General features: G+C 34.6%; 1 protein-coding gene across 2 annotated transcripts; it reads right to left on the minus strand.

Moving 5' to 3' along the window:
• Positions 1–15: 15 nt before the first annotated feature.
• Positions 16–10,920, minus strand: LOC124633503 (senecionine N-oxygenase). 2 transcript variants are annotated; one of them, XM_047168749.1, is made up of 8 exons: positions 10,794–10,920; positions 7,242–7,440; positions 5,745–5,883; positions 5,291–5,474; positions 4,835–5,110; positions 4,467–4,630; positions 3,883–4,026; positions 16–460 (listed from the first exon to the last, which is right to left on the minus strand). In XM_047168749.1, the coding sequence occupies exons 2-8, from the start codon at positions 7,436–7,438 to the stop codon at positions 269–271; spliced, it is 1,296 nt and encodes a 431-aa protein (XP_047024705.1). In that variant the 5' UTR covers positions 7,439–7,440; positions 10,794–10,920; the 3' UTR covers positions 16–268. The 2 variants fall into 2 exon arrangements, with proteins under 2 accessions (XP_047024705.1, XP_047024706.1); XM_047168750.1 differs by lacking the exon at positions 16–460 and adding an exon at positions 2,171–2,648.
• Positions 10,921–14,410: the final 3,490 nt, after the last annotated feature.

The following is a 14,410-nucleotide window of genomic DNA, read 5'->3' on the forward strand; positions in this document are numbered from 1 at the left end:
TTGAAACTACACACGTACTGTACCAGACTTTATTCACCTGTAAAACTTGTTAATACGTCTTAAATTATCAGTAAAAATCAGTAATGATTTTCAAAGAAGGTACAATTTTTGACAACTATAGATGTAAGACAATAAAACAGGTACACAAAATAAATTATTTTTAAAATGTTAATTAATACCAAACCATTAAATCTATTGAAAAATAACATCTAACGTAAAATGTAATCTAGATTTAACTTAAAACTATTTCTTAGTTCTCGTTTTAGGCTCAACAAATAACTTCCCTTTTTCCATTACTGATAATCTCGTAAGTATCGTCATCAATGATTTTATACACATCTTGTCTATAATGCTTCAAGTTGTGAAGGAACCTGATTGAGCTTTCGTCACGAATTTTCGTCATCACTGAAGGCAGAGTTTTCGTTTTCGCTTCAGTTGCTAATGACGCGTAGTATTTTTCCTGTAACAACAGATATTTAGAAATTAATTAAGTTCTGGATCTGGAAGAGGTTATCATCACGAAAAAAAAAACAGTTTTTCGAACAGAAAACCTGAATGCATAATAAAATCTTAACATTCTTAAGAACTTGTTAAGTTACACATAAAAAATGGCAATTAAAAATACAGCATAAAACTGCCATACAGAGGAAACTATAAACAATAACAACTAACCGCTGCAAAGGAAATCGGTACTCGGCTAGTAGCGATATCCTTGTTTATTATAAACTAAGGAAGACGCATCGACTACTCGCAGCGAATGATCGAGCCAAGGCGAGCGATTCGATAACCTCCAACTAGGCTGAACTAAACTAGCGAGCAAATGTTACTCGCGCGCGCTAGTGCCGACCAAGCGGTGATTGTATCAAGACGTGGTGCGCGGACTACATTGCGATAGTTGTTCAATCGAGTGTTCTGCAATCTCTTGCGGTGTATGAACTCCTGGTATTTGTATATAAATCGATTGTTGTGTACATGAAAATAAATGTTTTTTTTCTTTTGTTTTTTATTGGATAAATCATCCTATATTGAGGTAAGGTAATTTGGTAATTATTTATGAGTGAGGCTTGAATTTATGAAGTTAATTGATAGTGACATAATAAGCTCTATTCATGAACAACAACTCGAAGTAAATGACTGATAAGTTAGGGACTGCGATAAATATTTACAATTCTATTGAAGGTACAGCTATTGGTCGAAATAATACATTTAACAGACGTATTGATTAACTATTACTTATTTCTAATACAAAAAATCTCAAATTAAAGGCGATAACGTCTAATAGATAAGTAGATTGGTATGTTTACCAAAGTATCCCGATAGCAGTCCTGATAAGACCTTGACCTATTAAACTGACTATCGACTAAATGAAGATGCAATAAGATCACAAAATAAATCATCGTTCTAACTAGACAATATTAAACTTCGAGAACGGGAAAACGGAAGAAGAACTAGTTAAGTATAAGGATTGTGTCGATTGCAGTAAGTATGTGCGTAAGTATAAATAATATAAATTAGAGAGATTACCACTCAAGAAGACAACATAGACAAATCATTAGCTTAATAATAAAACTGTAACATTTGGGCTCTAGAGCCCCCCCGCCCCCTGGAGCCCAAAGCCCGCCGGAGCTGCGGGATGGTTCGAAACAGTTACCGCGGCCCTGGGTAGGGTTCCAAAAGAAGCAGTAGTTGTAAGTGGCCTAAATCCAATGGCAGACATTCACTGGATTAGGGGGGCAGCAATTAAATCGTGGATCTTTTGCGAACAGTTCCATGGATGGATCACAACCACCACATCAGACCAACTGGGCAGAAGGATCGAAGAAATTACGGCGATAAATGTGACCTGCAGCTAAGATCTTTGTCTTTATCGTAAGGATCTGGTTCCTTTATCTGTGAAAAGTTACTTATTTTGTAACCAGTCATGAAAACCTACAAATACCTATTATGTAGGTATGTAATGCGACAATGATCTATTTTCGTCTATAGTTATAAATGCGCATAGTGCACAGAGACAATCTAGCAAAAGAAAATAAAACTCTGTATTTATTGTTTTCGCTTATTAATTACTTTGATTACACCTGAAATCTTTACTTTCACAAAATAACTAAGGTGCTAAATAAATATTATGACCTTTATTCGTTTTCACCTTTACTCCAAAGGAAACAAAATATTTCAGGCAATTTTTATTGTCAGAAGGATAAATGCGATTATGTTAGTGTGATAATACAGTAATTAAATAGTAGATTACATAATTTCTGAACCTAATGAAATATATATCTACTTAACTCATACGTTACCTATGTTTTATCTAGGTATAGCAAAACACTATTCTACTTAATAACCGTTATGAAAAGTACTTAATGAAATACATTTTCAGAAATGTAGTAGGTAGGTAAGCAAGAAGGTAAAAAAAGTCCTACTCCTAACATATTATCTATAAAAGAACTTAAAACAAGTCTCAACTGAAATATAAAACACAGGACTCAATAGCAAATGAAATGCTCATCATCCAAGATCCGATAGACATCGTTTCTATAACATGTAAGGTTATCCAGGAACTTCTGGCTGCTGTCGTTATGTACCTTGGTGAAGACTGGCGGCAGGGGATCGGTGCCTGACTCCGAAGCCAGGGAGACGTAGTAGTCAGCCTAGATGGACCAGTGGCATCAGGAAAGTGATTTAAGCACTGAGTAAGGAGATAAGCGGAGATGTCATAACGCAGGTAGGTCTGGCGCCTTCTAGGTCAAATTCGTACAGTGTCATGGGCACGACCAAAATGATCAGCTACGAGTGAACTAATGAGGCGTTCGGATTCTTTGAAACGTCTATCAACGATTTTTGGTATTACAAAAAATGGTCGGGTCCAAAGAAGCACACCCGCATTTTGGCGCGCTACTTTCTTAACCGATTTTCGTTATGGCACCTCCGCTAGTCATTTAGTTCTCCGTGGAAATGAGGTCGCAAATGCTGGTTATTACGCTGAGCAAATTAATAAATAGACACCGCGTAAGGTGATTAACTTGTACTAGTTCCGCGATTTTCCGTGTTATGGACTTCTAAGGATATGTTTAATGAAATTAAATTGAGATATCGTATCGGCTCTACGTCTAGTTAGTCTGCACTAGGGGAAAAGTTTGATGATTAGAGACAAAGTCATATTATATTTTTCTTCTTTTTTTTTGTTATTTAACATTTGTTACATTTTTAAGTGGACGGTCACTTTCTAGATACATAATTTCTGTAATTTTTTTTATCTCCTCTTTTCATATAAATTTTCATTGCACTAAAAAGTTCATAGCTAAACCTTCGTTAGGACAGGTTTGAACGACCATGTACATAAGTAAATAAAGGTTGACAGTTCCCTTCACAAGTTCTTGTGCAACCGGGCTGTATACTAAATATATTACCTAGTTAGCCTCTAACTGGCAGACAGACGCCCAACGATACAGGATAATATACAACTATTTACTATTCCCCAGATAAGGAAAGTATTGTCTTCAATATCAAAAGCTAAACTAATAAAGAGCCAATTGATTAGAAAAGCCAATTGTTTTCTTATCTCTAAGGATTATTCTTGGTAGAAACTGGGTTTTGTACACACTTGATATACCAAGATCGCAGAACACTCTAAGAGTCGGGAACCTTGTTAGAGAACTGAGAAGGTTCCCAAACACTTCACGTCCATCATCAGTAATGTTGGTCATCAGTAACTACCTCAAAACTATATCCCCGATAGTTTATCATGCTTTGTGAGAAATCTATAAAATTTCTCGTCATCAGTTATGTCTACCGTTCTTCAATCAATAGAACCAATCAATATCACCAGCAGAATGCCTGATTCTAAAGTCATTTAATATCAAATCTCTGTAAGTTTATGTTTACCTGGTCAGGGCCCATCATATGCGCCTGTCGCTTGGTGTAGCCCCTGGCAGCTCGATCTCGTTTCTCCTCCTCCCAGTGTTTGGCCATCTCTTCCGTGGTAGGCAGGCTGAAGGTCCCGTTCATTGATCGGACATAATACCGCACCTAACGGAGAGAAAGTTTTCGGTAAACTTGAAAAAAATAAGACCGTATACACACATTTTGCAAGGTATTTTTAGGATCTATCTCAGACGATTAACTGGCTCAAAGTCGGTAACTACTGTAATTTTTCTACACAAAATAATTCCGACAAAACATAATAGGTAATCCTTTCAGTAAGCATAGTAAATGATAAATAGCCTCATACAATCTTCTCAAACATTCTACAATGATTAATTAATATCATATCATATCATTTATTTATTATCATATCAATGTACATTAGGTGGAAAATATAAAATGACTGCCACAATTATGGACCCTGATAGGCACAGCAAAATAGTTAAAAGAGAGGAAGACGTTTAATGTAAGATAGTAGAACCTATATTATCTACTTAGTTAATAGATTTCTTTTAACAGTGTAGAGTCTGTAGAGGTATAATCACCTGTAAATCAAACATGGAGAACGCGCAGACGTAGTAGGGTACTCCGATGAAGCACATGGAGGGATGATTCATGTTAACCACGTGCTTGTAGAGAGGTTCCACGCAGTTGTCCTCCACCACGATGCCACATGACTCGTGCAGGAACGGGAAATTGTAGAGATAACCTGGACAAGAGGAAATATAGTTCAGTTGTAGGTTCAGCAATACACTTATGACATGGAGTCATTTTCAAATGGTTGACAGGTATCGAAACTTTTTCGAAGGAGTGAAGAGTGTGTTTTAGCATTTGGGAAATGTCATTTTAACATCATCTTTAATGTTTAGCAGACCCAGATTTGTACTGCAAAATTAGTTATGAAGGTACTCACCGGTACATAAGAAAACCACATCAACTTCATCTTCGGTTCCATCAAGGAAGCAAGCTTTATGTCCGTCAAGCCTCTCCACGTCTGGTTTCTGTTCCAAGTTCTCCGGGAACACAGTCCGGGGCTGGTCTTTCAGATGATGGCTGAGGATGACCTTCTTGGAGACGCTGGTGAGCTCCAAAGCGATGTCCATGCCCGAGGGGCCGGCGCCAATGACCAGAACTCGCTTGTCCTTGAAGATGTCTGGTACTCGGTAGTCGTGGCTGTGCATCACGTCACCTGAGGATTAATAGTATATAAGTACGAATTTTAGATTAATATAGAAGATTGTACACATAAGATTTTTGGAAAAAATATTGAATACCCATCAGAGGGATTTTGTGTGAAGAAAGTTAAAATCTTGAACAAGAGTGTGAAATAATTTCTTGCTGGAAATCTAAGTAATGAAACCTGACATACCTTGGAATTCCTTAAGCCCTGGTATGTGTGGTATGAACGGAGTATTATAATGTCCGTTACAGACGAACACGTAGTCATACTCCCTGGTCTCCGAGTGTCCGTTGAGCAGGTTCTTGTAGGAGACATCCCATAGCTCGCCTGAAGGACCCTGTTTTGGTATGACTAGTTGAACGTGGTGGCTGAACTATGAACAGAGAAAATAAGAACGATTAAGTCAGTAAACAGGTAAAGAAAGGTTATAAAATTGGACTATTCTTAGATTTATTTTATTTAAACTGGCTATACACTGCAGTTTGTAAATGCATGACTTTCGATTTTCTAAGGGGCTTCTTTGAGCTCAGGAAAAAAGTGAAAAAAAATAATTAAATCAGACAGATGCATTCCCCCATTTCAGGCATAACAAAGAAGCTTTTCTAAGTATAATACAGGAAATTCACGAGATGTTACAACTTACTTTGATTTTGTCCGTGACGCCGTGTTTGTCTGCATAAAGCTTGAGAAATGCCAGCATGTCTTTAGCGGGCAGGTAAGATTGCTCGCTCTCGGGCACCGGGAAGTCAGGGAACCCCATGATTTCTTTAGGCAGGTTTGTCCTGGAAAGAAATGGAACAATTTGAATGTTTTTTGATATGAAAGTTTCCATATTATTTAAAGAAATACCTACTATTTCAAAGAAAATACTACGTTGATGGGCAAAGACTGGGTAGATGAAGGATTCTTCTGTACCTTATATCCTATTTTTTTTCGTACTAAGTATGTTATCTTTCGATTTGTATGTCAATCATTGCCTAGTTAGTGAGTTTTAATGAATAAATCCATTCAGGATGTTCAGGTATGAAATGAAATCAGCATATCAGTTTGTTTACGCGATAATACCCAACTGTCTCCACAAATTAATTGACCTATACTTGTTTGTCGTATTATCTTCATTATTAATACATAAATTAAATCACAATATATGGCACAAACAATTCTGAAGCCTGTAATCACTACCTTGAACCACGTGGAATTGTAAATCAATTTCGATAAGTGAATATTTACGGTAGGTTTTACTTATTATGGAAATGTGTGGCGGATGCGATCAAGTAAACATAGTATAGTGTATGTTAGTGCTAGCTGCAGTAATATAACGCAATCGTAAATAAACCAACTAAGTATGTAAAACATTCCAGAACTTCAGTTATTTAGTCGTGAATGAAATATTGGCGTTATTTTTCCTCCAACGAAATTGATTGAAGCCATAGTTCTAAGCCATCAAAATTCATAATTTTCTCACAAAGATAAAATCCTCTTTTTATCTTTTCTTTGATCATGTCCTTGTATATAAGGACCGTTTCAAATTTTCAACTCTTAACTTTCAAAACAGGGGCAACTTTATTTTAACTTCTTCCTTCATTGTTTGGAACACTTATTCCTAGGTAATATGAACTGGAATGTAGTTCAAAATAGGTTCAACCAAAGTTTGCATTTCATGTTGAACCTAACAACAGAGAAGAAAGTGGAAACTAGAACAAGCTAACCTAATCACGTTTCTAAACACACATTTCTAGAATGTACGAAATGCTCGTAAATATCTCCCAGCAACCTATACTGCCCTGATAGCTTCTGACCCTCGATATGACGTGTCGTAAGCTGAGCACTTGCTTGTTTCTATGGTGGAGGAAAAATAAATACAATAATGACGAATAAAAACAATAAATTACTAAGTTGATACGGATAAATTAGTGGAAACTTCTTTAACTGATAGTGAGCGGAGACTCATTGCCAGACGGGTAGTTATTTATTCTCGTGTTGCCTACCTAATGTCGATATCAGAGTAACCAACTGAATTATCAAGGGTTCTCTGACCTATTAAAATCTTGGACCCCACTTCTGCGATACCTGTCGTTACGCATTAGGAACTAACATTGCGAAACATATGAAAAATACGTTAAACATTTTCGTAAATTACCTCAAACTCTTGTACATGCTGGTGTGAATAGGTAGTCCGAAGTCGTCATATCCCACATTCTCAGTGTACACCCAGGTGCCGCCTAGTTGTGGCGCTTGCTCCAGGATGTCCACATGGCTGACACAGGGCTCTTCGAGGAGATGGCGAGCTGCGCACAGACCAGCTGCACCCGCTCCAATCACGCATACACGAGCCATTGCTGGAATAGAAAAGAAGAGAGTTCAGACAAAGTTCTTTGGCGATATGAGCTCCTGGTACTCATAAGGTTAAGTAAAAAAAAAACAATGTTACTTCATTATGCTGCAACGAGATCGCCTATGATTTACAAAGGTTATTGACGTGGACATTTTAATAAAGTACCTAGGTACTTAAAAAATTTGATTTGTAAAAAAATTGCCTCTCAAACTGAAAATTGTATCGAAAATTTAAACCAAATATAAAAGTATAATTTATTGAAAAAGGTATTTACGCTTTGTTAACCTATCCTTTAGAAAAAAGCGGATATCGCTATTATCTTCCGGCCTGAGGAAACTACTGTGTTGGTTCAAATAAAGCCATAAAGGAAGCAAAGGTAATGTTAAGGTCACATAACTTGCAGTTCCATACATATTTATTATGGAAAGATCGTATGACAGACTCACTTTATATGTCAATCATTTTCCAAAGAATGTTACTAGCAAATGCAAATATGTAAATGAACGTCTGATACGGATATATCTTTACACGTCTTTTCGTCAATGAAAGTTGTAGAAATACCGTACCTTTTACTATATTTGTCACTATGCATAAAACTTTACAGTTACTGAACCACTAAATAGATTGTTTCCCATTTCTAAGCAATCACACACTATCACCGGAAACCTTCACATTATATCCGATACAACGACAAAAAAAAACTAGGTACATTATAAACAACTTATTGATTAAAATGATAAACATCATTTATAATCTTGGCAATTACGTTGGACAGTTGCCAGACTGAAAACGCATACTTATATCTGACTATGCATGAATTATAATAAAATATATATCTACATTCGTGACAATCTTGCAGTCGTTGTGTCTATCCAGGGTAAAAGTTCATTGAAAAGATGCATGCAGTAAGCTTGCTTGAGATAAAGGGCGAATCAAACTGGTTATGAGCAGTCTAGCAACCGAGGTTCACGATACTGATAGTACATGATAAGGTATTTAATTGTTCATTCAGAATTAACACAATAATATGAAGTTATTCCTGTATTATCGTACTCTCCAAGGGTTAAGGATATTTGTGACTATGTATTTGTAAAATAGGGGTTTTGTGGTCTCTTTCTCATATATAGGAACGAGTTTGGCTTTGTTTCATACTTATAATTGTGATTAGAATGTATTATTCAAAAATAATGCTTTATAAAAACACAGTCATACCTACCTACATTACTTGCAACTTCAAAATTAATGAATGTTTTTGTTGGCTGGCTTTTAATGCTTGGTAATTAAAATAATCCTTTCTACTCGTAAATTACCAAGGCGACATAAAACATAGGACTGATGTCATTAAAATCCTATTTCACAGAGTTTGCTCAACCACAAATTACAGCTTATACTGTGTGTCAAATTGCAAACTTATCCAGTTTCTTGCGAGCTAATATTTCGTAAATGTCAATTGCCTAAGATACCTTAGACCTATAATTTCGGTAGATGGTTAGACACTTGCTATTAAATATGAAACTAGCTAAATATATCTAATTCATATGGATCTGACTGCTGAATTTTGAAATAGAGCCTACTTACCTTAGAAGATAATTTTATGTAATTTAGTTACAAAGTTTCAAGTAGGTAAAACGTAAGGAATCTAAAATGTTGATAGTGAATCTTTTAGCTTGTTTTTTGTCATTTTCACGTACTTAAACTGACAAACGGATTTCGTAAATTACATCGACTCATTAATGACAGAATTCTTGGTTTATCTAAGACAATTTACAGAGGTTTATCACACGAGTCAATCAATGCTAATTGGGTGCATAACATTCATCTCGTGAAAGAGGTCGGTTCAATACATGTCATGTTACATAAGGTGATAGTATACATACAAGGTGATAGTATAATAGTTATAAAAAAAAAATTATTATTATTATTATTTATAATTTATAATTAATAATTTATAATTTATAATTTTTTATAATTGTGAACATCATGTTATCATTAACAGGCCTGAATAAATTGCCTACGTGTGCAAGTATTACAGTCCCATGCATTGATTTCAAATGAAATATTTGGATTCAAATATGTATTGGTCAATTTAATTTAAAGTGGTCTGATTTTCTCATATTCTTGAGTACTTGACCCCATAATTAACCAGGAAAACAGGAGTAAGTAGGTGATATAAGAAGGACAAGTGTTGACAGTCAATGAGCAGCGGAATCCTTTTGCAACTTTCATAACAGCTAATTTAAGTAAACTGGGTTAATTGAGTATATGGCAATATTTAGCTGATTAATAAGTGATCCACTGGCGAAACTCTAGGGTTCAAAAGTACAAGCTTTAGTAAGCGCTAGCGAGTCAATAACCTCGTTACTACGAGATAAAGTTTTCACGTATTCATACACAAACGGAGATTAGGAACATTTCTAAATATACATACATCCATACATTATGTCGATTTCATTGCATAGCCGGAAGGAAATTGTACGTACGCAATTTTAACAGCCGTATAAGAAAACGTAACTATATAAATTAATTATAACCATAAAAGCACCAAGAACCTATGTACTTACTTATAGGAATTTTCATCATAGTTTATGGCTATCGTTCAGAGCATTGGGTAGAATTAAAAAAAAATGCCATTTTCGGTAAAAGTTTCACAATGAAACAATTTGTTCTATTTATTAATAATTGAAATTAGTCTTATATATTAGTTATAGTATTTCCTTAATTTATCCACGTATTTGGTGAATAAATAAATTATTAAGTAATTTACTCAAGTTAACTCCGGATTGAACTGATAAACGACTTTTTAGGACTTCCCCTCATCTTCAGTCAAAGAGTAAAATTGTTTTATTTTTTATAACAACGTTAGACGCTATGGCTCAAAAAGTTTCGTTTACCTTTCTTTTTTTGATTGCGTAAATAAGTAAATAATGATTTATTGTGCATCTCACAACTTCAGATAGGCATAGTTAGATAGCGGGAAGAGTCTTAGAGCTTAAAATTAAGAGCTTAATTTTTTTGATACATGTATGTGGTGTCTTAAAGAAATGTGCACTTTTTGGTCTGCAATTATTTAAAGTAGAATGTTGCTTTATTAATTCCTTCTGGTGCATTGGGGTAATAGATATGTGACCTACCTATATCAGGGTACCTAATTCCTGAGATAGCATTGGATGCAGTATTACGTCAAGGACAAACTAGTTAAGTCATTAATCGTTACTTATTATGACTAGATATTATAAACTATCCCTTATCGTAATTATTATAAATTTATTTATATACTTTTCTGACATAATGTTCACCACTTAATGATTTTATTATAAACTAAATATTAAGGGAATTAAAAAAGATTTAAAAAAATACCTTATCCTTCAAAAATGATCACTGGTAAAAACAACTAAATAATTCACTAGATAAATATCAACTTAACTAGAACTGTGACGCGAATAGTTCACGACCTCACTGGGCGACGTTTGGAAAGCAAATGCGGTTGACGCATGCGCTATGCGGTTTTATTTGCCATCGGCGCAGACGCACGCCGCATCAAAACATTGCATTCACATTATCGATTTATTAGCTTTTCTTATTCCGTAAGTGTATTTAACTAGATATAGGTAAATAGTTAAAATGATAAATATTTTTTTTAAGTTATTGACAATTTCTATGATCTAAATATTATTTTTAATTGCATGTGTTTATTAGATAATTGGGACAGTTTGATAATGATTGTAACAAACAACCAAGTTAATCATTATTTTGTTGACATTATGATCCATTTGGAACTCTTACCCAATTTTTTTTGTAATATACTTAGGTACCTACTTACAGCATTTCAATGTGAGTAAAGATGACCCCAAGAACATTTCTGTGGTTACATTGTAATGAACCAATATGAAAAAAAAAAACGATAAGTGAACTTTCGTTTATTAATGAATTTGATAAGCAAAATTATAATAATCTACACAATTGTTTATAAAACGCATAATTAATGACAATGAGATGACGACGTTTTTACGTACGTAAGGCTCATCTAGGTATAACTTAGTAAATAAGATGAAAAGTTCCCAGGACTACATAAATGCATAAGAATAAACACTAGACAATTTCGTAAAGAAGCTATTGGCAACCTCGTGATGCTGTCCTAGATCAACTTACATATTGCTGCGCGCCTGGTAGCTAATTTACCAAGACCTCTACTATCGTAGGGCTGCTACTATCGCTACGTACTGAAGGGAAATAAGAGGGGTCTTAGTGAATTGGTCGATGAGCATGACGAAACACGCAAAGCGACTTGCATTAGACACCTTCCGCTGTGCTAGAGATAGCAATATAAACAATATACCTGTCCTTGTCTAGATAAACCTAGGTTTGTTCTACATTGGAGACAATTTTCTCACGGACCTAGGTACATAGGTAGGTACATCCTAGGTACATAGGTAGGTAAGTACATATATTATGTAAATTATTTTTTATTGATCAATGCAATTTCTTTCTTAACATTAGGTATATTTTTATAGTATTGGCATAGTTGAAATGAAAGATATATGAAGAGACTACACGTACATTACAATAAACTCCATACCTATACAATCACCGAATTTTTTTTTTCTTAAATGTAGAGTTTTTTATTTGCAAAATATAAAAACAAACATACACCAAACTCGATAATAATACCACTTGTAAAAATGGGAACACCATAAAATTCTTGTAATCTGATGAAATAAGCTATCGGTTTACAAGTAGCGTATCGAAATGTAAATAAATGCGTAAAGTGAAGGCGCGGGCGCCGATCTTGTAGAAATTTGATGAATAGAAGCAAAACTGATGCAACAAACACTCGGCTTGCATTAGATAATAAATAAATAAATTAGAGAGAACTGACCTTTTTATATGGATTTATTGATTAATATAAAGCTGTTTTTATAAAATGGTAAACAACTATAGACTCTTGGTTATTATTTTTCTATTTCTATTCAATATTTTTAATTGGTATCTCAATGAAAATATTGTCACTTGTCACCATGAATAGAAAGCTCCTTATTCTCGGCAGCAGATTTAGGTTTTGAAAAAGTTAAATTATGGAATCGGGCGTTTAGATCTTTGCGGAAATCCATGACATTAAATGTTGGGAATTATATTTACCTAGATACCTAGTATCTTTGTTAACATTTACTGAAAGTTTTTAACTACCTATTTCCTAAAAATAAGTGGCAAATATTTAGATATCACATTATTCATTGGATCACGACATACTTGTTGTCATTTAATCAACTTTTGAATGGACTTGTTTTATTCAGAACAATATATTTGCGTTTCTTTGACTAGCAAGTGTAAAAATGCCTTTTCAATATCAAGATTTTAGTGCTTATCTACCTTCCTAACCAATATCATTTGCATTTTAGACGTTCCTTTAGGTTTATTAGATGGATAGTAATGTCATTTGTAGTTTTTATTTTAGGTACATAGAACATGTTTCATCAATTTCCGAGCTTAGTAGCTGTGACATAGAGACCATGAACAATAGACATAGACAGCTGTTCATTTACATGTGTGTCTGATGTAACACACGGAACCTTTGCACCAGGCGCGCAGTGAGCGCAGGAGATGTTTTGTTTGTGTTTACGCTTGTGACGCGACGAGATGTTACTTCACGCCATTGCGTTACCGTGGTTACACCGTTACGCGCCATGGTATAAGAGTTCAAATACCTATACTACAGGAATTTAAAACCAATAATAATCAATGCTAATTCCTCACAATCATTTTATTTACAAAACACACTAGGTACATTTAATTAATTCGAAACCAAAAAGACATAAATGTTTTCTAGAAATAATCATCTACACTCTACAGAATATTCCTAAACTATACTATAACAAAACAAAACACTATGTTTATAATTTTGCGATAAAGAACATTGAGTCATAAATACGGAACAAACATACGTAAGAATTATAGTTCGGCCATTCAGAGAATGCGTTCCTGACACGTCGCGATTGAACTGACGACGTAACTTTGCAATGGCGTTGCAGTTACGATAAAAATATTTTTGCTGGTTGTTTACCGTTTTAACAATTGAGGAGCATTAAAACAACATTATTATATCAATAATCAATGAATGTAGTTACGTCGTCAGTTCAATCGCGACGTGTCAGGAACGCATTCTCTGAATGGCCGAACTATAATTTGATATTGACCGTAATATGATGGCATTTTCTGGAACAATTGCTTAGTCAATTAAATAAAATGACAACTATGGATCGATATGGAACAATGTCAAAAGGTTGTTATTCGGAATTATCCGCGGAGTTGCGCGGCTCACACTTTGCCTTGCCATTTTGATCTTATTACCGTGGGCAACAGGTTTTTTTTTAATCCAACGTAGGTAAATAATGCAAGAGTTTTTTCAATAACTTCTGATATTGTTTATATTAAAGAATCACCCATCAGGTAGATAGTACAAACAAGAAGGTTTAATATTGCAGATGACATATTGTGTCCAAACCATTTAAACATAAGAAGTAAGTCTATTTGGTGTCTTTGGTTCGAACTGCAGAAATTTTAATAGCGGGGTCACCGTCAAGGAAGACTCGCTTCCTTTTAGTATACCTATACACATTTCAAACATATATAACACATCTCGAAACTGATATGGAGATAATTCTGTCTGTAACTTAAAGGTTTATCTTTATTATGTCTCATCTTGTATAATAAATTACTTAGGATTCTTTTACAGGTCAATGCTTTATCTAACTAACATGACTAACAGATTTTTCTAATTTCCAAAGGTCGTCGTCTCTTTATCTTGGCTGACTAGCTTTTTTCGCGGTTAATGCACTGGTTGATAAAATAAGTTAATACGTACGCGTCGAGGTTTCTACCCTATTCCATGCCAAATTCGATTATTCGTGGTATTTAGTATTTAGCCTTGTCTAAAATGAATACCTACCTATAAATAAACCTTTTATTCCAAACATGTA

Source organism: Helicoverpa zea, chromosome 9 (assembly GCF_022581195.2).
Source record: "Helicoverpa zea isolate HzStark_Cry1AcR chromosome 9, ilHelZeax1.1, whole genome shotgun sequence".
Lineage (NCBI taxonomy): Eukaryota > Metazoa > Arthropoda > Insecta > Lepidoptera > Noctuidae > Helicoverpa > Helicoverpa zea.

Coding starts and splice junctions, on each gene's coding strand:
- LOC124633503 (XM_047168749.1), bottom strand. CDS start 7,438: ATGGCTCGTGTATGCGTGATTGGAGCGGGTGCAGCTGGTCTGTGCGCA. Junction 4,631..4,834: donor TGTGGTTTTCTTATGTACCG/GTGAGTACCTTC, acceptor CCTCTTGTCCAG/GTTATCTCTACAATTTCCCG. Junction 461..3,882: donor ATATGATGGGCCCTGACCAG/GTAAACATAAAC, acceptor CTGTTGTTACAG/GAAAAATACTACGCGTCATT.